Genomic DNA, 24,928 nt, shown 5'->3' on the forward strand with positions numbered 1-24,928 from the left:
TTTGAAGTTTACGTAGTAATTGTCGATTATTTATCTTATAAATAAATATATATATATAAATTAAATAATAAACTAAATAATAGTGACTATGAAATTTAATTTTAATTTTTCTACTTGACAAAATATTATTTTATATATTTTTTTAAATTTTTGCTTCAATATGCAATAAATTTTAAATTTTGCCAAAATATGCAAAAATATGCAGTAATCTTTAAATATGCAAAAAAAAATTTCACCATTAGCTTCAAATTATGATGATTCGTGGAAATAACTGACAAAAATCCAAAAATGTTGAAAGGAAAAAATATGCAATTGCATAGAAATCCGCGCTCTAGTTATAATATATTGATTCAGTGTAAAAGGTTGTAGCGGTATTTATAATTGATAAAACGATACTTTAAAAATTAATTTTATGAAAAATGAATAAGATATTATTAATAAATAAATTTGTGACTTATGTTACACGTACAATATACATAGGTGTATATTATTTTCATTTACACTTCCCTAAATGTGTTTATACTATTAATTATTATTGTAAGCTAGTGGCGTATTTCCGGGGAGATATAGGGAGGGGAAATCTCTCCCCTAAGTTCCCCCTTTTTTGCTTATATTTATAGATATGAGTAGGAAGAAATAGAGAGTTCAAGAACCGCCTCCACCCAAACTAAAGATAGCAAATGCTGTTTAGGCAACAACTACACATCCACCTCCCAAACACCTTCGAAATGTGTATTAATTAAATAATATAGGCAATCTGCAACACACATTAACTCGTCAAATGACTCGCCGCCGCCAAACCCAGCGTTATCTATCACATAATGTTATCAAATAAATATTATTTCAAAATTTTTTTTTTTGTTCTCAGAGTTTCTAGTGACAACAATCACGTACGACTATAATATAATATATTCTGACCTACATCCTCATCTCCCCGCCTCTACACCCTAGTCCTCAGCCGACACCGAATCGCCGTCGCCGGACTCACCACCAGTCCCTTCTCCGCCTAAACAAATCAGCAACAAGAATAATGATTATTGTTAAAAATACAATTCCAATTATTATATAATATATTATTCCTAAATTATTAAAGCATTACCACGTACACACATCCACCATTGCAACCAGTTAGGTCTATTCTTAAAAGTGTCTCATAGTATTAAATATACATATTAGTAGACATTAGGATCCGCCACCACCATACGACACACATCCATCTATTTAACTTAACCCATACACACATTTACCTAATATTATATAAATCTCTAACACAAGTCAGACACACATACACACACACATACATGAACACATGTCACATATACATATATGCATTAATGCGTTATCACACACATGCAATCATAAACACAATCACATACACATACACATATACACACACGATTTTGGCTTAGTCGTGTCATATATATATGGAGTCTTTTCATTATTGGCTTTAGCGTACCTCATACTAGCTTGTATGAGGTCGCCACGGATTAAGTTTTCAAAAAATAAGTGCATGTCAAAGTCAGAGAGTAGTTCTAGTTTGACGTTAGTGTATTTCAACATGCAGTCGAAACTGAATCCTGGAGCGGTATATAATAGAAAACAGAGTCCAAATTATATGTTAAAATGCACATGTCTCTGAAGTTTTCAAATACATCGGCCAATAATAGAACATCGATTTTAAGATAAAGGTCGCTATATTCTCTGAGACTTTCGCATTTAAAATGACTCCATATAGTCTTGGCGTGCTTGTATTCATTATAGTCTATACTTGATTCTGTTATTGTACTATAAGAATCGCTTTTTTCTGGTAAATTCGTTTCTTCCAGCTTGTTCCAACTATCAGTATATTCGTAAGAGTATACACCTTTACGAGTAACGAACTGCATATCTTTGGTAAAAAAGTGTTTTGCTGTCTCTCGGAACTTTTTGAACCCGAGTGTTATTAAATTGTCTGCAAGTGTTAATAGTTTCGATGCCATAAAACGGCATGAGTCTATAAATCTTATTGAAAAGTTATTGGTCACGTGTTTTGAAAATGAAATGAATTTTTCTTCACTATTCAGGATAACCGAAATAGTTTTGGAATCGTAACCCAACTCGGTTACAATAAAATGTGCGTCATAATTTCATAAATTGTGTAGAAAACATGGTATGAAATTCGGTGTTTGAAGCTTAAGGTTGCAGGTATTACACAATGTTTGCCCGAATTTTCCGATAAGTGACAGTGATCTGCCACTTTATTGTTTATGTCGGGAAAATTACAATTACATAAATTAGATGTATTTGTTATCATATGTGCTGTTTGCTCTTCCTTGGTCATTATGATGGGTTTATTTGTTTAAGCAAATCTTGAGCTCTTCTTGCAATCTCTGTCACTTCATTCACGAATCTTTTGGCTACATCTTTACGAGACTCATTACCACGGAAAATAATGGGTTCTTGTGGTAAATTTAACATTTCTAGCAGATCAATCGGAACGTTTTCTGTAGCCTTTACGACAAACCCGTAGCTCATCGGTTCATGTTTTTGAAAAACTGTTGTTTTTTCGCCTTTTCTTTCTTTACATTTAACAAGAAGTACCTCAAAATCAGCATATATAACTATAGGGTGTCATTGAGTATTTTTCCAGCCATCGAACTCTAATATTGTACCGGGCGCAGGCATCTAAGGTAGGATAGGTTTGTGTGTTTCACATATCATTTTGTGTTGTTCTAGTGATTTTTGTCCGCTTAGCGTATTTTTCCGGGGCTGATTGTCAAATGATGTGAAGCACCGTTTGCCAAAAATTATATGACCGCCATGTGATGTTTTTTGTGCACGGACAAGTCGTGAGAAATTTGATATATATCTGTAGTGGTTTTTATCTCCGTTGGTAATTAGTAAGATATCGAATTGATCTTTTTCTTCTTCATCCACAACTTTAAGTGGAAAAATAATATGTTTTTCACTTTTCTTTTCTTTTTTTAAATTGTATACGTTAACAGATACGTTCTAGTTATTTTTTTCAAATATTTTTATTTCTGCGACGGGTATTGGGAACGTTAAATCGGAAAAATTGTATTTTTCTTCGTGTTCATAATAATTATTTTCTATTCGTTGCTTATTTAAACCCGTAACGTGTTTTGCTAATATAACCCACTTGAAACACTGTTGGTCTATGTTTTGTGGGTTAATTACTGCTTTTTTATTTTTTATATCATTTGGTAATGGAATGTATGACGAGCCACTCATAGGTGTATATTTATATACGCCTAACAACAAGCCATCTATTGATTGTAAAGTAAATCCACTTCCTTTCGAAGTATAAACGTCTTCCTCGGACATTAGATTAGCAAAATCTATATCAATCTTGGCTTTGATATCTGTATCCATGAAAATTTCTTTGGCCGAGGTCTTAAATGCCCTATTCTCTGCTGAATTGTCGACATGTGGTCTATTGTATATAGTTTCCAATTTTAGATTATATGTAATTGAATGTTTAGTTGATAGCGATTTGAGTAATTGTATTAAGTCTCTTTTTGATGTTTCTAGATAACTGCTGTAGTTTGTCAAATTATCTGTATTTTTCATGTAATACCAGTTGATTTTATTTGAGAGCGATGTACCTATCTTAACAAAACCACGGGTATTAATGATGCTCATGCGTATTTTTTCAGCATTTACTGCTTCGTTTGAATTTTCTACATGATGTCCGCGCTTAAGACTATTGCGATTTGAAGCGGATGGAACTGAAATCAAATAAATATTTTACTATTAAAAAAAGTAAATAGGAAAAATAAAAGAAAAAAATTCGTATTTTATATTTCTTAAATATCGATTTCTATATGCATATATTGTGTATAGTGTATAGAAATGTTTAATATCAACTTATGTTCTTGTCTGAATTATGTTATTTTTAAATGTTTTTATTAAGATTTAGATAAGTTTTCATAGAAAAATAATAAATTCATATTGTATTATTAATATGTATATGATTAAATATATTTATCAAAACATTTATGACTATACTTAAGAATATATGTAATAAATTAAAATTATTTGTGTATGCTTTTAATAACGTTATGACAATAACCGTATGAAAATATTTACAATTACTTTGATATATTATTACATGATTATTACAATAATTATTTAATAAAAAATTAAATTATAATTTATAAAATAATCGTTCATGATTTTCGGCTACATAACATACCATAATTGTTTTTAATTCGTATAAGTAAATATTATTAAATATTTTAAAAATAAAATTAACTAAATTTAGCATTACAATCCTATACACTAATATTTAATAGTAATTATTATTTTTTAATCGTTTATTAGTTAATCATAAAAATTAGATTTTTCCAAAAAATATGGTCTGCTCAATTCCAAACATTATTGTAAGCACTAAAAAATAAAGTACACATTTCTATAATTTGTAACATTAGACTTCACATTTTTTGCAGTTTTATTTATAACATACTATTACCAGAATTACATAAGTACCTAATTCACTCTCAAACACTTAAAATTATTAAAAGTGAGATCAATTTGTAACATTTTTCTTTGATGAAATTACATTCCCGATTTAAAGGAAAATATTAAGGCGTACCATTCCATTATCACCATTCACCATTTTTGGTTTGTACTGTAATGGAGTAGTGTGCTTTAAAATATATTATAAATACATAGTAACTAATTCACGTATCGTTGACTGAAATAATTTTTCATATGGATCTCACAAATTGTGCCGAAAAGCAATAAAATGTAAACTAACTAATGTAAATAATGGTACTTGAAAAATAAATTATTGCTGAAATTATTTTAATGGTAATGAATTACAGCTACTAAAGGTACTTTACAAATTAATTACGTAAATTCATACAATGACGAATTGACGTAAATCATTAGTAACAAAATTGTTGTATAATATAAAACATCGTGAAATGTTAGAAATGTATAATAGTAAAACTAAAATAAATTAAATTGCACAAATCCAAATGTTACCAAGCATAAGTAGGTGATAACTTAAAATATTCAAACTGCCCAACCGTAACAATCAACAACATCACTATTCCTCACTCGACAGAGGTAAAATATCTTGGTCTTACATTCGACAGACGCCTTACCTGGTCTCCCCATCTTAAAGACAAGCGAAAAAACTTAACTCCGGACTTCACCTGCTAAGACCACTGCTTCGTTCAAACCTTACCTTACCCATCAAAATCATTCTCTATAAAACTCTTCTTCAACCAATATGAACATACTGTATAGTAATCTGGGGTTCCGCTAAGAACTCGAACAAGAGAACTATACAAACTTTCCAAAACATCACTCTTCGTTTAATCACTGGTGCACCATGGTTCGTTTCGAATGAAACCCTAAACTCCGACCTCAAATTACCTTCCATCGACGATACAGCTGCTATCTACTACAAACGCTTCCACGCCAAACTTCAAGTTATTCCTAACCAATTAATCAATGAGCTAGCTTCACTGACACTTCCAGGTAACCCAACCAGACGCCTCAATAGAAAATGGTGCCGTGATTTGATAACTTAAGCTAAAACTTATAAATGTAAGAGGTGTCACAAATGTGTGATTCCCTCCTCATGTGCTAATTCCCGTTAATTGTCTGTAAATTTATTATTATTACTTGTTGTACTATGTATAGATCGCAATTCTTCAAATAAAGTCAAATATATTAAAAAAAAAAAAAAAATTTAAATATGTTGTAGCCAAAAATCACACAATATTTTGATTATTAATTTTAACAAACGATTTATACCCAAAAAATACGCCGTAAACACTCGTTATTTATTTTTCTATTATTTACTATTTATTACATAACTTAAAATTTAAAGTAGTAAAGTAAGTTAAACATATTCGCGAAATAAAAAAGTGTAGATTTTTTTTCAACTTACAAGTAACCTTGTATTAAATTTTCAAGGTTTTTATCATAGCAAAAACCTATTGACATTCATGGAAAAAAACTGTTTTGAAAGTTTTAAATGTTTATAAATTTCTCAAAAAGATAAAATATCTAATTAAAATTATATCGTAATACAGTAAATGAAAAATATAAACATTTGGTGAAAATTTGAAGTAACTACGTTTATTGCTTTTCGGTTTTTGAATTACGAAAAACAATAAAATTCGAATGTTTAATAGTTTTTAATTATTTATTAAAATACTAAGTAAAAAATATGTTTAAAAAATAATTAATTAAATACTTTTCATTTTAATATTCAACTCTTATTTTATATTTAGAATTACTTTTTTAAATAATTGTTTACAAGTATTCCAAAGGTGAAATACACACAAATTGTTATCATTTTTTATTTTTAAACACACTTTATTGTAAAACATTAATCACTCCGTTCTACAGAATGCGATGCATATGATAATATTAAAATTAAAATATATTTGAAATATAATAATAAGTTCTATAAACTTATTGAAATATGGAAAAATATGCAGTAAAAAATTGATGTGAATGTGATTGTGAAACGAATAACGATTGAATGATTTGTGTCTTTCCTAAAAGCTAAAGCTAAAACCATAAGCACAGAAATCAACATGCAAACCCTAGGTATAATATTTTTTCCCTATTTATGACAACCTTCAGCAATATATTTTAACTAAATAAATATTCAAGGTACATCAACTATAATAATATTGGTTTAGATACTTTGGCTAAAACAAAATAAAAAAAAAAAAACACTCAAATTATATTTCGTAGTACATTTTCAAGATTGAAAATATAAAACAAGTTAAGTGACTGATTTACAAAGATAAATATCTAATAAATTTTTCAAATCATTAGTTATTTTTTTATACACAAAGTACAAATATAATGTACATATTATATATATTAAAATCAAATTTTAAACGATAATCGATTAACCGCAAAAGTAATACATTTTAAAAATTACTACGCTTGAAATTAATAATTTAATAATGTTAAAAATGTTTCATTTTAAAAACTATGACTAACAATTAATTATTTATTATGTTTTAATGAGTTCAAAATAATGCAATTGAAAAGAATACTGTCAAAATACATTTAGAGAACGCCATACCCGCATATGTTGTCTATGTCTTACTAACGTACATCATAACAAATTTTCGTTCAGCAGAATACATTTTGTAATATTAACTTTAATATTAGAGTAAATTTACCTCTTATCAAATTTAAAGGTAAGAATATTATCTAGACAATGACATATGATTTTATTGATATTATTATTATTTTAAAGAGAGTTATGAATATTTTAAAGTTACAATATTTTATTATGGCGTCCTATTAAATACAATTTATTGTAAAACCGAGCGTTAATCAATGGGTTGTTATACAATAACAAATACTGCACCGGTAGTTGGTAGTTTAATAATAATAATATGTGGGTAATTGCTACTAGATGATCGATATTTTATTTGTTCAATCGATTATTTTCCATTAATCATTATACATCGAACTTCAAAGTATCTTATTCTAAATCGAACATAAAATCATTCGTGTAACATAATTATGTAGGCGTATGTGACTGCTTAACTAAATAATCTTCATCAACATTTCATTACATAATATTATTATATTATCATTATTATCTACCATATCAGAATTTCTATGCCTTCGTCTCGTATATCCGGATTGCATCATATGGCTATGATAGTTGTGCCATTCATAGATCACTGAATATCATTTTACGCGTATATTTACTTGTACATTCTGCATACATTTTGGCAAGACGCGTGTATCTATTTTTTTTTATTTTTTTAAACAAATCATCCCCTACGTTAACTATTGAAATAACCATTCAACCCTTTATACTCGTAGCAAGTCATTTTTTCTTCATAGTCACAATAATTTCATAATAATATGTGAGATTCTTCTGTAAGCTTGTAATTTTATTTAAAGAATAATCTTCGATAATACAGGAACACGTTACGCGTTTAATCATTATTTAGTGTATAATAATATGTAATAACCAATATCATAATAATAATCATCCGTTATTATAAAGGGACTAGTCGTTTGTTTTATTTTTAAACTATTAGACATTTTAGAATGTAATATATTATGATAACGTTGAAACATATATTACAACATTGAAATTATGTACTTGTTATCAATCGTATGCTATGAAATCTTAGTTTTTAGCTATATTCGTTTTAAAAGTATTTCTAAAACAATAATGTATAAATAAAATTAATATCGCCATGGACCACGACTCTCAAGTTATAAAACAGATCGCATAGTTTGAATGTTTCTAATATGTAAAATAAATTAATACCGATCTGAAAACTATTAATAAGTAACTTGACAAAACGTATTTAATAATATTTCGACCAATTTTATACTCACAATGTTGCGCTTTAACATGTGAAAACCGAGAAAAAGCGAAAAAATGTACCACAATACTTGTTTAAAGTTAACTGTGTGTCGCTGTTAATCCATTTGAACACGAACAACTATTTCAATTGGCTTGATACATATTCAAAACTTTTTTAGTAAGCTAGTCACGTGCACCATTACACGGTAGTACAGTACCGAAATTGAAGTACACAACTTCCGTGTCAGCTCTTTCTATATAAAATCTTATAACTAGTGCAACATTAAACAGAACGTATCACAAATTGTTCATTTGCCTACATTCAATTAAATTCATTAAAAATTCAGGATAAGGGTTCAGAAACCGAATTCTGAGTACCTCTACTCGCCTCAAATCATTAAATAATTAAAATATTATCAGTATATACTGACTAAAAGAAATAATAAATTATCAAAAATGAAAACGATTTCATAAATTTTTTAATCAAAAACAGAATTTAAAAAACATAAAAATAATTTTAATATGTACATATAAATGACAATTACGACTTACGTGGTTTGTTATTGAACATGCCGCAACGGTGGTCACATTTATTTTTAGTACACAGAAACGATGAAAAACAGGTCTCATTATGATTATATTGCGCATACTTATTTCTACTTATTTATAATCGCGTACATACCCATGTAAGTGTAATATTCATGTACAAAATCAAAGGTGACGTTAAACGGTGCTTCTCAGACGTCATCGGAGCATTGTCGTTTGCTGAAATACCGGTGTTCGTTTACTTACTAATAACTTCATGCATTTCTTATAGATTTATCGTTACCTATTGTTGGTAATAAACACGGAATTATGTATAACATAATAAATGATAATTCATATTAAAGTGAAATAATGAAGAATTTTTTCTCAAATAAAATCATAAATACGATAAAATGATAAACGTTATTAGTGAAATATTTGCTGTTGGTGAGCCAAGAAGTTCACTTTTTGAGTATTATTTATTACAAAATATTCACTTGCCTCACAATCAAAACTACCACTGAGTTGAGTTTATCAAGTCTCGTCATAGATATACCTTACATTTTATTTACTACACATTTATATGCATATTATGCATAAATAAGAACTTATTTTATTAAAATCGTACGTAATTTAAAAATTATTGTAAATACCAGCCCCCTCTCAGTTGCTGACATATTTTTGTCCGCTATTTGGAGGAACGAAGGTAAATGAAAAGAAAAACAATATCAAAATATATCGAAAGAATAAAACACATAATATGTATATTTGAATGAGTTATTTGGAAAAAGGAATATCTCCCAGAAATTCAAATTTTACGGGAGAAACAAAAAACTTATATAAGTTTCCAGTAGATGTTCCCATTTCTAAATAAATGAAATAAAAATAATATACTGTTACTATGTAGGAACATGTGGATGTTTCGTTTTCACAGCAAATATAGTGTGTTCAGATACAAATAACGTATTTGTGTAAACATTTAAAAATTTCAAAATATTGGACATGTTCCCTTTTCCGAATACTCCATTAATTTATATTAGTAGTATCTTATTTATTATGTGTGATGAATATACTATTAAATGTAAAATTATTTAAAACGAAATTAGTTACCGAATGAAATAGCTATTTCAAACGACGGATGAGATAAATTTATAATAGTATAATAATGTGTAAAATGCATATTGCAATAAAATATACTTAGGTAAAAATTATCAAAATATAGTTATAAAAGTGTCCGTTATTTACAGAATTATCTATTGATAAGTAGTGAACATGCTTTCGTCCCCATTACTATTTCCGAAAAATGTCCTCTTTCTGTAAGTACTATTTAGAGGTGTACGTTAAGAGGGTTTCACTGTTACTACTCTAACTAAATTTAAAAAATCTTAAAATTAGTTAATGCTTACAGCAATATAATTATAATATAAAATTAAAAAAATATTCATATTTTTCTTTAATGAAATGCATGTAATTATTTTTTTTTTTGTCAGACTTAAAACTAAAATTCAGTTATTGAATTGGATTTTATTATTATTGTTATAAATAATAAATTATTTTTTAAGTGCCATTATCCAATAATTTATTGTTTTAGGTCTATATAAAAAGTTTATAACTATTTTTATATATCACCGTCATTTCCAACCATCCGCCCGTTCTTACAATATTCCTGAACGTAGTTACCAATGTCAATATTTATTTATTTATCAGTTAGGAAGTATATATAGTTATTTATTTTTTAATGTAAATTCTCTGATTTATTATTAATTATTTTATTTATTTAAAGATAATGACAATAAATGAATAAAGCTAAAGGATTTTTTATAAATATTTAAATATGCCTTGGTTGCCAATAATAAAATTGGTTCTTTTATTAGTATCATTCAATATTTTCTACTATAACATAAAAACCAAGAAAACTCAAATATTTTTTTCCGTAATTTATAATAAATATCTATAATGTAGGGTAAGCTTAAAACAAATGTAAAAGAATTTTATTTTTATATATTGGTTATAGGACTATATTTCGAGTATTGCAGAGTATTACCAATGTGGAATTGAATATTCAATTAATTAATTTAAAAAATAACAAATGAAACTGGGTATTTAGTAACATTAAAATATTTCATTATAACTGGAAACAAAAACACTGTGTTCAAAAAATATTTTTCAGTATAATTTGGCTTACTAAAAAAAAAATGTCAAAATTTAACTAGAACTAAGCTTACTCATATTTCTTTATAAAACTACAGCACAACAATCTAAATAGCAACATTAAAACGGTCGAAGAAAGAAATGTTATTAATAAAATCATAATATTACATTATATTACATTATAATTTATAACAGAGTGCAATTATTTTAGTAATAAATACATAATTAAGAAAAAAGTGCTTAAAAATAAATTCTATATATTTTTTTTAAAACTTAAAATGTACAAAACACGTCATAATAAGTTATCGGATATTTTTAGACAGTCAAAATACAATAATAAAAAATAATAAAACTATCTTACTTTTTTTTTAATATCACCTTATAACTTTTATATAGTTACAATAAGCGTTTAATAAGTAATTTATAGTTTATAACTTTAGGAAAATAGTTTTTTTTTTTTTACTTAAGTAACTTATTTGTAAATAATGTAACAGTTGTTAAATAATAATTGTTTATTATAAATATATAGAAACTAAAATCAAACAAAAAACTTTTATTGTTTATAGATAACCTAAGTAAATGAGAAAATAAAATGAGAAACTATATTTAAACGAGTATAATTTTGCTAAATATTAATCTGTTTTCTGTTTAATGAACAATTTAAGTATTGACCGCATAATACATTTAGTTATAAAATAACAAATATAAATTAATAATAATGCAATTATAATAAAAAATAGAATAACGTCTAATAATAAATATTGGTACCATGTTAATTTCACAGCCGTAGAACGTAAATGATGAGCTCCTTTATGCCTAATAACGTATTCCACCCAATAAACCGCCGTATCAAGTGCTGACATCGGTCTATCATGAAATATCGTGGACATCCGTTTTGCATTTTCTGTAAACCTAAAGTAATTTAAAAATAAATCGATTTTAGAAAAACAGGAATTTTTACTCAACGACAGTTTTTTACCAAATCGGTTTTCTTTTCTTATCACGACAAAAAAAAAAAAATTACAACAACTTTCATGTTGTGCTGTAATTACTGAAAAAGTTGAGAGTTTCGATCACCCGTATCCCTGATATAAGGGGAATAAGGGACATCAATCCCCCGACCAAACCAACAATAGATCATTTATGTATTTGATTAAAAAATTTACAAGAAATTTTAAAATTATATTATTTTAATATATAAAACATATGCTATGAAATACGGTCTAATATGTATAAATAATAAAACAAAATTATCCAGCGCACAATATTAAAAAATATAATATATTATAATTTATAATATAGGTTTAAAAAATGGAAACCATTGAACCGATTGCCACCACATTTTGCAAACATATTCATTGAGACTCGTGAAGTGTTTATACTATTTATAGCTTCGTTTTTGCATCCCTGTAGGCTGCTATAAGGCGGCTCACAAATAAATTTCTTTTGGGCACACAAAAATCTAATATTTTTTTGTATTTTTATAGAATTGTCATTTATTACAGAATACATAAGGAGATTTTTTTATAATCTACATATATAAAAATGAATTTATCAAACAAACAATTTTAGTTTATACACAAAAAAATGACTTGATCAATTATAATAAAAATTCCAAATTGATCTTAGATATCAAAAAAGTTAAAAAAATAGTTTAAATCATGTTGAAAAAATATACCAAATACCAAGTCAATTCGCCAAAAACTAAGCTCTATAGGAATGTATAATTATTTGATAACCTATATTAAAACCATTATTAATCAACAATTTGTCGACCCACATTTCGTTTATAAGGAATAGCTTATAACCTTAAAAAAATTGATTAAGGTTTCTTCATTAAAAATAACGACAATAGGATTCAATTTCCATAGTGATGCTAATTCAATAATACTTAAGAGACCGTCACAGTCGAAAAAAATCGACCGCTAAACATGCTTTCGTACTTCCAATAGTTCTCAGGCCTCGTTGATCGTAGAAACATGGTTTTGGTATCAAAATAATCACGAGAAGTTGTGCTAAATATTCTTGGAACAGAATTTTAAAATATTTTTTCTCACTAATTTTAATTGTATTTGAAGTTTGTAAAATTTTTCATTTTTTAAAAAAATTATATAAAATCGGCAAAAATAGATATCATTTTATTTAATAGTGCAATTTCCAAAATGGATACACAGTTACACTAATTTTAAGCTATTTATAAACATTTAAATTTTTAAATTTTTTTAAATTATTTATTCTATATAAGTACCTAAATGGACTAAAAGCTTAAAAATATAATAAAACATTTTTCAATAGTTGTCTTGTAAATAATTTTATAAAATAATTTTCTAGATAATTATTAGCAATCAAGTTGATTAGAAGAATTAGATAACAAGTGCATTATAAATAAATGATACATTTCTTACAAAATTTTTAATTATTATTAAAATATTAAAATTAATACTTTTTTTGTAATTTGCAAACTAATATAAAATTAATCTAAATAATCCTATATATTTTAATCGAGTTAAATTAATAATTTTCTCCATTATGTAGTATTAATTACTAATGTATAACTTAGCGTAACATCGCCAATGCAACTATCTCAAGTTAATTATTTTAACTTGTCCACTCCACACAAAATAACTAATAATATTATACTCGATACTATTATATTTCGCACACTAATTATTTACGTTTGTATAGTGAGAACAATGAACATAGCATACTTGCCTCGTATCAGTCAATATTAGCTTAACGTCTCTTTCAAAAGTTTCTTCACTCAATGTATGAATATTGCTAATAATCCCAAAGCCATTTTCTTGGCTAATTTTTAAATTTTGGAATTGATCCCCGAAAATGGGAAATCCGATAAAAGGAATTCCAGCATCTATTGTTTCCATTATGCCATGAACTCCTCCGTGTGTAATAAAAAGTTTGCAATTTGGATGCCCTTAAAGTTAGTAATAGGTATCTGGACAATTAAAAATATCTTAACGATTTAAAATATTATATAAATTATTACTCAGAATGTTTAACTGTGGAAACCAAGAGTCGACATAAAAATTATTTGGGAATCCTTGAGTATCGTTATTAGTCCATTTGAACAAAACTTTTTGTTCCAGTCGTCCCAAAACATTTACCAAAACTTCTAGTGAAGGTTTCGGTAGTCTAGCCACATCTAATATAGTGCCAAAATTTAAGTACACAACTCCAGCTGTAGCTGTATTCATGAAGTTCTGTAGTGTCTGCAACACACAAAATAAAACATTTTATAAAATGTTTATTTGTTTTACTAACACTCGAATCAAATATAGTACCTCACACATTTTTTTTGTAGGTTGTATGTGAATACCAGGAATTTCGATGAAATTTGGAACGTAAGGTCGTGGACTAAGAATTGCTACATCAGAATCGATTAAGCTGAGTGATATATTTTCGAGCATCTCTGTCATCGTTGGTCTGTTTTCATATCCAGGATATTGAAAATACGTATCCATTATTTGTTCTAATAGTGGGATATACGTGATTGGTTCAATAAACAAACTGTATAAGCCAAATAAAGTATTAAGTGATCTACTTTGGAAGTCAAGTGATTTGCCAGCGTTCAACTTAAAATCTTTAATATAAGAAAAATCTGAAGGATTGGCAGCATGGCGAGAGACGGTAAAAAAAGGCGCTACCGGAATGATACTAATTACGGGGGCACCGTATTTATGGCCCATCGCTACGGTACAATCTTGGAAAAACGATTCTATAATCACCAAATCAAACTTGGTTTGATCTTCTTTAATAAACTTTTGTACCACTGGATCGGATACATAATTTTTGGTTATATTAATACCAATTACATTTCGCATATATATTTCATCGAAAAAAAATAAATATTTGTTTCTGTCTTGCATTACAATGTCCGATACTAAAAAAAAATATAAAAATATAAAAATTAAAAGCTATTAATTACATTAATAAAATAACTATGTTATTAGTGATTACTGAAAAGTGATAGGGATAACTGGATAAGGCTGTATTAATTGGTGTGATTGTGTATCAGCTTATCAGCTATCAATGTACAGCAATTAAATAATTTAATACAAGAAAATAGATGATATAAAAGATAATATTATAAATAAAGAACAATAGTGGTAACGACGGTAACGTTACTATATTGTTTATTGAAAATAAACATAATATCATCTTTTATATTTCATAAACTAAATTATAATTATTCTATTTACTAATATCGTATTATTATTATATTTTAAATACATTTGTTTCAGTAGTTTTAATTTTTATTTAATTACCTGATCCAAAATCCATCTTATATTTTGGAACAATTTGTGTATAATTAAGCGGTGGATTTTTCACAGCAAATTTTGATACCACCGTTACATTGTGACCTCGGTGTGCCAATTCCAAAAACAATGGTTCAAATGACACAATATGACTCTTCCAAGGTGAAGGTACAAAAATCAATATATTTGAAGATTTTATTTCAGGAGTACAATTAATTGCTATAAATACTAATATCGAAATAAATTTCATTTTTATTTTATGCTTCCAAATTATGTTTTGCTAATCTGAACTTAGTAATTAAATAACATATTTTATGTTATTATAATGTGCCTATAGTGAAATAAAATGAATAATAATTTAAAAATGTTTTATATTATTATACTATACACAAAATGGTATTGTGATATAATTTTTGTTCGCATATATTTAACACTCATCTTTTTAAACCATATCAACTCAATATGTGGTAGACTAATATATAAATCGTTTCTAATTGGATAGGTATTTATTTAATTGATAAAGATGATAAATTAATGCAATTTTTAAACAATCCAAAATATTTTTTACTATAACGATAGTTTATTAAAACTTATATTACGACATACTATATGAATATAGAATGTTAAATGATTATAAAAACAAACATAACGTCAAAATATTTTAGATTTTTTTCAAATATTAAAATAACAAGTGACTATACTTCATCTTAATTCAAAATTTTACAATAGACTAAAAATAGTATCTATCTATATGCCAGGTAATCATTAGGTAGTCTTCCTCTTTTTTCTTTCTAAAAAATAACGATTTATATTATATACAATAATGAAAACGATTGAAAATAATAATTAAATTATGTACCTATATTTAATTATCTAGAAAATGTATTTGTATCTTTCGTCAATAAATAAATAAATAATCACTTACTCAAAGTAGTCTAATCTTTTTAGAAAATATCACCTGTTAATTTTAATATTTCAATCAAATTAAATGTAAATTTGATTGCTATAAAAACAGTAGTATAAATCACTATTTTAAACTAAAATCTAATTGATTTCATTAAAAGCAACATATTATAACTCTTATTAAGAAGCTACCATTCAAAATACTTCAATAAATTTAAAATTGAATCATAAAAACTTGTAAATATTTACGTGTAAAAGAGAAAAATGATGTTTTCAAAACAACAGTAGCGCGAAGACTGTTACAAACTTAAAAATGAGTCACAGAATAGTAGGTCAGAATCACGAAACTATCTAAAATATGTACGACCTTGAAATACATTTCTTTATATAATTTAAATGCTTTTTTTCCAGTTTATACCATAATCGAATACAAATAAATCAAAATACTTAACATTTCTACTAAGAAATAACAAATAAATTCTGTTGTCTCGTATGATATTAATGGCTGTTTCAAAATTTATAAATTAACAAATTCGTCGCGTACATAGTTGCGTTTAATGAGGAGGCTGGAAAGTTGCCAACAAACAAGTTAAAACCCTATAACTCCCTTTTTCTGCATTATAGTTATACATTTTTTATTCTTACTTTTTGATAACATTATATGGGTGTTTGAAAATTGATAAAGACAATGTTATCGGCAGTTTGATTAAACCGAAAGGCGCCTAGATCCGTGTATAGTCGAGTTGCACAGGTGGGAGTAACTAACTTGGCTGTACCGTAATAAAATAATCACAAAACACGCTACCTACGACTAAACTAACAGAATACACGCATAGGCGTACTCCAGGGGCAGCCAAACGACGCACGTTACACCCACCCACCCACTTCTAAAAATAATTAATATTTCACTATGTATAATTAGTACGTAATTAGTATGAATTTGTACGACCATTTTTGAAATTTGTACGCAACTCGTTCTACGAGAAAAATCCATTTTTGGGCTAGGGTAACGTAATTCTAACCCCCCTAAACCACCTAATCGAAAAACAAAATATAAAAAATGGAAATATGCATATAATTACAAATGTATTTAGTTATCAATTTTTTTGTAAAATGATTTATAAATTGTAGCATCTTTCTAAATAGTAAAAATACAGTTTTACATAGTTTGATAATATTTCGGTTTATTTTGGTATCGTTTCTGCCCGACCCGGTCCTCCGAAAACTCGGCTTGTCTGAAACTGGACCGGGCGGGCCTTAAAATAATAAAAAGGGCCGGATCGGGCTTTTTTTTTGGTATAACTTTGTTGAATAGGGCTATTTAAAAATTCTTTACATTTCGCCTGGGCATTTTTTTGTTTTTTTTTTTGTATGACATGTAATTATTATTTAAAACCAAAATGTTGGAATAATCACGATCACGAATATTTTAATATTTTTAAATAAATATATTTTGGACTGGACCAACCGGGCTTTAAAAAAAATTGTAGGACTGGACTGAGCCGTACATCTATAGAATATAATATGATATCTAAATATTCACTATTTTTATTTTTTAGATATTTATAACTAGTTATAATATGATTTTTTTTAACATGTGTTTTTATCGTATACTTGATAATTTGTAATATTCATATTTTTATTTTAAAATGGAACTGTACATCTTGCGTAAATTATTGTATTATTATTATATATTTAAATCCTACAGTTTATTGTAATTACCAATATTATACTCATGATGATATTAATATTTATTTTGTAACCATATATATAGATATACTTGTACAATTCACTATGTGTTGCAGCGCAAGTGCAGTCCTGGATTTTAATTTGTTTTGGATTTTTGTTCTAATTTTAAACGTTTATTACGATATTTAGCTGACAAGCATGCATTTTTCAATTACGGTTAGTGGGTATAATAATGTGTAGATGTAATAGTTCTGTACCTATACATTTGCTATTTATATAAATTATAATATGTTACTTCGTTTACATTATTGTTAACGATTTTACCATTTTATTCGGAAGAACCGGATATTGTTGTACCTGTGCCACATGTTATGAGTGAATCTGTTATTGAATATTTAAGCATTACCAGTGCTTATTTAAACGAATACTTTATAATAAAAACTTGTAATTATTTTTTTATTTTTGAGTGCTTATAGATTTTATTACAATTCTAAATGGCTGGTCAAAAACCAGCTCTTCCAGCATCAGTCATTATTGATGCTGTTTTAAATTTTAAAGATAAAATAATATCTACTAATGCCGATGGAAAAAAAGGTAAATTCCTACCTTATACCTACATTTATTTTTCAAGTACAGATGTATAATATAAGATGTATGTATAATTTAAGTAGTAGATCTTTGGAAAACAATCAAGTAAAATAGTTTCAAGCTAATTTGAATTTAGTCCAACATACGAACAAATCGAAACATTTACATTCGCTATAGCAAAAGTTTACTGTATCTGCTCAGATACTGTAAATAGGTATCTATACTATCCGCTTTATAATGAAAACGCTGGAAATAAACCTTTACAAATTTGATCAATTAGAAAAATTATTAAATTGTGAATATCCAAAATTCCATGAATAAATTTATTTTAGGTATAGGTAAATTTTATATAAGTATAATATTTTCATTAATTTCTTTTTTGGTAAATTGGTCAAATTTCCAAAATCCACTAAATCCAGCCTTGCTCATGAATATATGTTAACATTGTTTACCTGTTTGTGTTTTACTATTTAAATTGTTAGCATTTGCTGAAACTATTGTAAAATATTCAATAATTTCTCATTTATTGAGAAGATTTATTACCTACTGATCATACTACCGTATGCGATCAACATTTAATATCTTATAACAGAATAAAAAGAAACTTTATAATTATAATTATACTTAGATACATCTAAAACTACGCGCTCTGGTATAAAATACTTTATTTATACCTGGTGAACTATCATTATTAGTACAATTTTTATTATTTTTATATACTATATATAGTATAATCATATGATTATTATGTACTTATTTACCTCCTCTATTCTCACGGATCTGTATTATAATCATGTATACCTTCCTATATAATATGTAAGGCCGCAGGGCTATCCCGAAAGACAATTAATGGGAGGGAGGCTAGATTTATCAATTTTCCTACTACATTTTTTTAATCTATAGGACCTTAGGAAATTTTTTCCTACTTATTGGTTTATTGCGTTTGAAATATGTGATATAATGTGTTTAAACTGTTTAGAGTAAAAATAATTTTTTTTTAATATCTTCATAATTCACAAAATAACATAAAAATCGTATTGCTAGATACGTGTTTTTGATAAATTATATAAAAATTAACAATATGTACAGAAATATCGCTGTTATTGCGAGCAGATACGACTATAAGAGTTCCAAAAAAAATTACAGCAATTAATGATGGATTGACTATATTCAGTTTTTACAGTCGGATTACGTATAAAAAAAAATGTATAATTATTTGAAAAATTATTGTAATTTTAAATTATTACGAAATTTAAACTACTTTTATCCTACTATTTTAGATTTGTTGGATATTATGATTTTGCCGACTACTCTGAACATAAAAACCTAGGAGAGTAGTCCACCCACATACCACGCTTCGAAACGGCTCTATGTGAAAGCAACTGGTCAACACCCGTTAGACGGTACAATTCGCTATGTGTGGCTTTAGCCGGCTTAGCTTTATGTCTGGTTTAAAATATTATTAATATACCTAATAATATTATATACATATATATATACATCATTATTAATATTATATTATTTCAATTTTTCATGAAATGCAGAGACGAAGCTGCTTTTATTAATATTAGTTTAATATTAACATATTGGTATCTATTACCTATACCTATATATAATGCATATTATCGTCTAATAAATATTGTTATATTACCTAAGTTATTAATTAAAGATATTATTTATGAATCATAAGAAAATATATCTATAGATTCTACAATTATATACATCTAGGTATATGTTTACACCATGCTATAACGCGTTGAAAATAACAAAGTAAGCAATGGTATTTTTATTTTCATTAAATTTATAAGTCTATATTAATTTTAATATAATGTATGTTCGTCGATTAGGGAAGGTTTATACAATACGTTGTTGTCGTATGTACCTATGTATATTTATAAAAATAAAGCAGAGCGCCGATGACCGATGTCTACATGTTCTCAAGCATGTACTAACCATATAATAGTTTTTCTGAGAAAAATGGGTAGCGAAAAACTAAGACTTTCTTAGAAAAGAACCGGTTACAACGATTTAATTAAATTATTAAGTAAATTACAATAGTTAAAAAATGTAGTTACAGTCAGAATTATAAAATTAATTTAAAATGAGCTGTCCCTTGGACCCATAGTATACTGTTCATTTAAACTTTTGAAGTTACGACGTGAAAAAAACCGTTCAGTTATAATTTTCATGACCAAATTATTCGTTACAAACACAATACATATATTTTTAATTTTTAATTAATAATTTTTTTTCGACAATGGAACACGATGGTTTTATGTACAGAAGCAACGGATGTAAAAATGGAATCTCGTAAGTATTTAAAAATAGAATAAATAATTATTAATATTAGTCGGTATTTAAATGCTATAGCAATCAAAAAAATTCCTCCAAAATACTTAAAAATTTAAGATTTTTTATAAGATAATAAATAATTGAATAATAGTAATTCAGTTATTCACCAAATTAAACACAGAATAGTTTTCTAAAAAATAATCGTTTAATTTTATTCAAATGTAGAAAAAAAATTAAATTAACACCTATATAATGGTAGAAAATAATAATAAGCAAAAAGAGACAAATGTCGTACTCAAAAATGAATTACAGTAAATATTTAAAATTTATTACCATTATCTATACATGGTAGATAATTGAGACAGTTTAAATTTTAAATTTATTTTAGTATTTTTTTATGAATGCTAGTAGAATTTTTTTGCTGAGACAAAATACTTAAAAATGTAATACAAGGTTCCACATATAATATTACATTACAGTAATTCAATTTTTTTTCTTAATTTATACATATTTTTTTGTTTACTTATAAGCATTTGAAGTTAGAATTTTTATAAAACACATCAAAATTCAGTACCTGTTAATAATAAAAACTTAATAACCCACACTGTAAAAGAAATAAAATAAAATATCTTAGGCTGACAAATAGTCTCTGTTCAGAATTGTTTTTTTATCGTTAACATTTATCATTGAATTCATATTTAGTACATTCATCACAATTAGATTCAATGACAAAATCTTTTCATCACTTACTATATAGCAAAGAGAGTTCATAGTTTTTTTTTATGGTGGGGGCTTTTGTCACCTACAATAAATTTGGACTATTTAAAATATATAGGTAGTTTTATGAATATTTATTAAATAGTAATTTTATGATTACATTGATTTCGATACATTTTTCATTGTTTCTCTGACATAAAAATAAAAATAATATTTATTTTAATAATAATAATTACAATTAAAATTAAATAATTAGATGAAAATCATACAGTATAACAATTTTAATTACAATAAAAATAATAATACTGATACACCATCATTCATCATCATTTTATTAATAAAAAATATGTTAAGAAATTTATTTAGTAATTAATTTCTTCTTATATACTATTATAATATTATAAATAACAAAAAATTTCATAAATACAAGACCAACTTAACAAAACTTTTTTTTTAAAGATACTTTAAATGTAATTCATCACATTTATGTATGGGGTCCATTAAAAAACTTAGAGATGGCAGCATTATTTTAATTAAGCCACATGGCGGTGACGAGAGGGATGCAAATAATACCATCCTCATCAACAATTTTAAAAATATATTAAAACACAGGTCATCGACAGGAAATATATTTTTAAAAAACATTTATGACGAGGAATCAAGAAGGTAACTATCACATGTATAATAAATTAGTCATTGTGTAATAATAAATATAATATATAGGCATTTGGTAGCTGCATCGTTATACCCCTGGTCAACTGTAGTCGCTTATGCGTTTGGCTAGAAGAAAATCATTGCCTAGACTACCAAATATTTTAAGGGAACTAGCCACGCTGTTTGATGAAGGGTGACTGGAAAGATTTGTTGTGAGGCTAGTTTTTTTAAATGTTGTGTACAAGACAATGATGATAAAACAAACATCATATTTGCTTGCACACAACTTATCCATACTATGTTACTGAATGATGTAAATGAGATCCATGCAAATGCTACCTTTAAAGTAGTTCCAGCTAATATGGGATATCAATTATTGGTTTTGCATTGCATGATTCAAAATTATGTAAGACATATAAAGTTGTATATATTACTATTATATGAATGTGTATTTCAATTTATAAAAAATAATTTACTACCCACATTAAGGCCAAATATAATCATAACTGATTATGAAAGTATTTTAAGAGATGTGCTCAATCTGTTGGTTGCTGGTTTCATTATAACCAAGTAAGAGTTATGTTAGGTACAAATACCTACACATTTTTCATAAACATTTATAACTGTTTAAATTGAAGTTTGAGTGGATTTAATTAATTGTATATTTTAACAATAACATAGAAGTACTCTTTTATGATTTTACTTCACTAAGTTAGATTAGGTACTTAATTTAAATTTGTTTAAATTTTTAAAGGCTGTATGGAGAAAAATGATGAAATTAAATTGTTTAAATCATATCAATAATAATGATAATGCTCTAAAAGCGTTAAAACTATTAATGTGTCTTCTCTATTGCCCGCTCAAAACCATGGAGTTCATTTGGAACGACTATTTCAATATTACTAAAGGTAGGTATTTTGTGCACTAGAAATCAAAAATACAATAATTTATAGTATAATGTATTTTATGACATAGGTACTGGTTAAGAAATGTTGGACCACAAATTATTTCTGTATATGGATTACCAAGAAGAACCAACAACAATATTGAGAGCTTTCACAATTCTTTAAGACTCAAATTTGTTACCAACCACACGAGCTTATGAATTTTTTTAGGTAAATTAATAAACAATACAATGATCTTATTGTAATTTCATAATTATTTTGTTGAAATTTATTATATAAATTATAATGATTTGTTTCATTTATTTCAGATCATTTAACTAAACTAAATACTAATTATCATATTATTGTGAGTCAACTGCACAATAATTTGAATCCAACTAGGCATTTAAGAGTAAAGTTTTAAGTTAATTCTTGAAAAATAAAAGCTGCTTCTGAGCAGTTAGATTTGGGCTTAATATCTATTTGGCAATTCTTCCAACGCTGTTCTTATGTAAGCGCTGCATATGAACAGAAACAAAGAAATTGGGAACTTAATAATCGTAATAATGAAAATGCAGATGCAGAGGAACCAAATTTAGATGAGCCGCAAATCAATATACCACATCCAATGCCACATCAACCAATGGAAAACTACCTATGCCAGTACAACACAGGAGAAGGAAGTAGCACAATTGCCTTTAAATGTTAATAATCCACAAACTGCAGAAGTTAATCTTTATGTATGGTGTGTATTCAGGCAACATTGGGACACAAAAAAAAACAAAATACATCATTCTTCCTTGTGGACATGCTTGGGTATGTCACAACTGTATGATTCAGTTATCAACAGGAGACAACATTATTTGTCCTATGTGCCGTACTGATCAGGTGTCTTTTCAGCGTATTTTTTTTTCTTAAATTGTTTTTGATTTTTTTGTTGAACTTTTTATATTTACTTTAAATACAGGACCTAGATGTTTATTTAATCTCTAACATTCCATTTTCTTTAGCTTATACAACATTCATAGTTCCCCTTTTCAACATATTTTATTTTTAATGGCATTGTAGTAGTTTATATACATATCAACAATTTTCATAATGTTGTTCATTGTTAGTTATTCATAATGTTATAGCATATCATCAGAATGATGATTTATAACATATTTTATCAATGCTTCATATTGATTATTGATCACACACTGTACATACATAATACATCAACATTGACTGATTGTAGATATTTACTAACCACATTAAATTGTTGAAATAAATTATCCCAAAATAGTGACATAAAGGTAACTTCAAAATGGTTCATTCATCTAAATAAACCACAAGTTTCATATAAGTGTTAGAATAATATGTTCAACATTTATATGAACACATCAAGCTGAACTCTAAGATTGTGAATAAACTAGATATTTTCTACTCTATTATTGACCAAAACTGTTTCAAAAAAACTGATATTTACACAACAGTTGATATTTCTGAATGAACCTTTATGAAATGATACCATTATTATAAAGACATTAAAGAAACTTTGTATGCATCTATAGATTAAATATAAGTTAATAAAAAATATTAACAAAGATAAAATTTTACTTATAAAAATTAACTTTATAGGTTAATACAGATAAATCATTACAAACTATTTAATTAACCAATAGTCTATTATTAAATTGTGTGAAATGTAAAATATTTAAAATTAGTACCTATTCTATATGTATAACTATAATAAAGTATTATAAATAAAATTTTAAATTAAAAATATAACAATATAAAATACATACCCTGGACCTTAGTATTTCTATAACTTCAGAGTAATTTTTATTATGTTTTCCTTGTTCTAAATTATGGTAAAAATTCAATACAGATACATTACACAATAACAATACGATAAATTTTATAAGCGACAATAATTTAGACGATTACTTTAC

General features: G+C 26.5%; 1 protein-coding gene and 3 pseudogenes across 3 annotated transcripts; 1 reads left to right on the forward strand and 3 right to left on the reverse strand.

Moving 5' to 3' along the window:
• Positions 1 to 947: 947 nt before the first annotated feature.
• LOC113549066 lies at positions 948 to 1,886 on the reverse strand (annotated as a pseudogene).
• Positions 1,887 to 2,319: 433 nt separating this feature from the next.
• LOC113549074 lies at positions 2,320 to 3,642 on the reverse strand (annotated as a pseudogene).
• A 7,954-nt stretch (positions 3,643 to 11,596) lies between these two features.
• LOC113558472 (UDP-glucuronosyltransferase 2B7-like) lies at positions 11,597 to 24,811 on the reverse strand. Of its 3 annotated transcripts, XM_026963951.1 has the most exons (7): positions 24,782 to 24,811; positions 15,277 to 15,598; positions 14,553 to 14,891; positions 14,293 to 14,480; positions 13,998 to 14,220; positions 13,706 to 13,925; positions 11,597 to 11,905 (listed from the first exon to the last, which is right to left on the reverse strand). In XM_026963951.1, exons 2-7 carry the CDS (start codon positions 15,515 to 15,517, stop codon positions 11,626 to 11,628), a joined length of 1,491 nt encoding a protein of 496 aa, XP_026819752.1. In that variant the 5' UTR covers positions 15,518 to 15,598; positions 24,782 to 24,811; the 3' UTR covers positions 11,597 to 11,625. The 3 variants fall into 3 exon arrangements, with proteins under 3 accessions (XP_026819752.1, XP_026819736.1, XP_026819744.1); XM_026963935.1 differs by having other exon boundaries at positions 11,598 to 11,905; positions 14,293 to 14,891; positions 24,782 to 24,810; XM_026963943.1 differs by lacking the exon at positions 24,782 to 24,811 and having other exon boundaries at positions 11,598 to 11,905; positions 14,293 to 14,891; positions 15,277 to 15,616.
• LOC113549083 lies at positions 20,705 to 23,912 on the forward strand (annotated as a pseudogene).
• Positions 24,812 to 24,928: the final 117 nt, after the last annotated feature.

This window comes from Rhopalosiphum maidis, chromosome 4, assembly GCF_003676215.2.
Source record: "Rhopalosiphum maidis isolate BTI-1 chromosome 4, ASM367621v3, whole genome shotgun sequence".
Taxonomy (NCBI): domain Eukaryota; kingdom Metazoa; phylum Arthropoda; class Insecta; order Hemiptera; family Aphididae; genus Rhopalosiphum; species Rhopalosiphum maidis.

Coding starts and splice junctions, on each gene's coding strand:
- LOC113558472 (XM_026963935.1), bottom strand. CDS start 15,517: ATGAAATTTATTTCGATATTAGTATTTATAGCAATTAATTGTACTCCT. Junction 14,221..14,292: donor CTACAAAAAAAATGTGTGAG/GTACTATATTTG, acceptor TGTGTGTTGCAG/ACACTACAGAACTTCATGAA. Junction 11,906..13,705: donor CTAATATTGACTGATACGAG/GCAAGTATGCTA, acceptor AAATTACTTTAG/GTTTACAGAAAATGCAAAAC.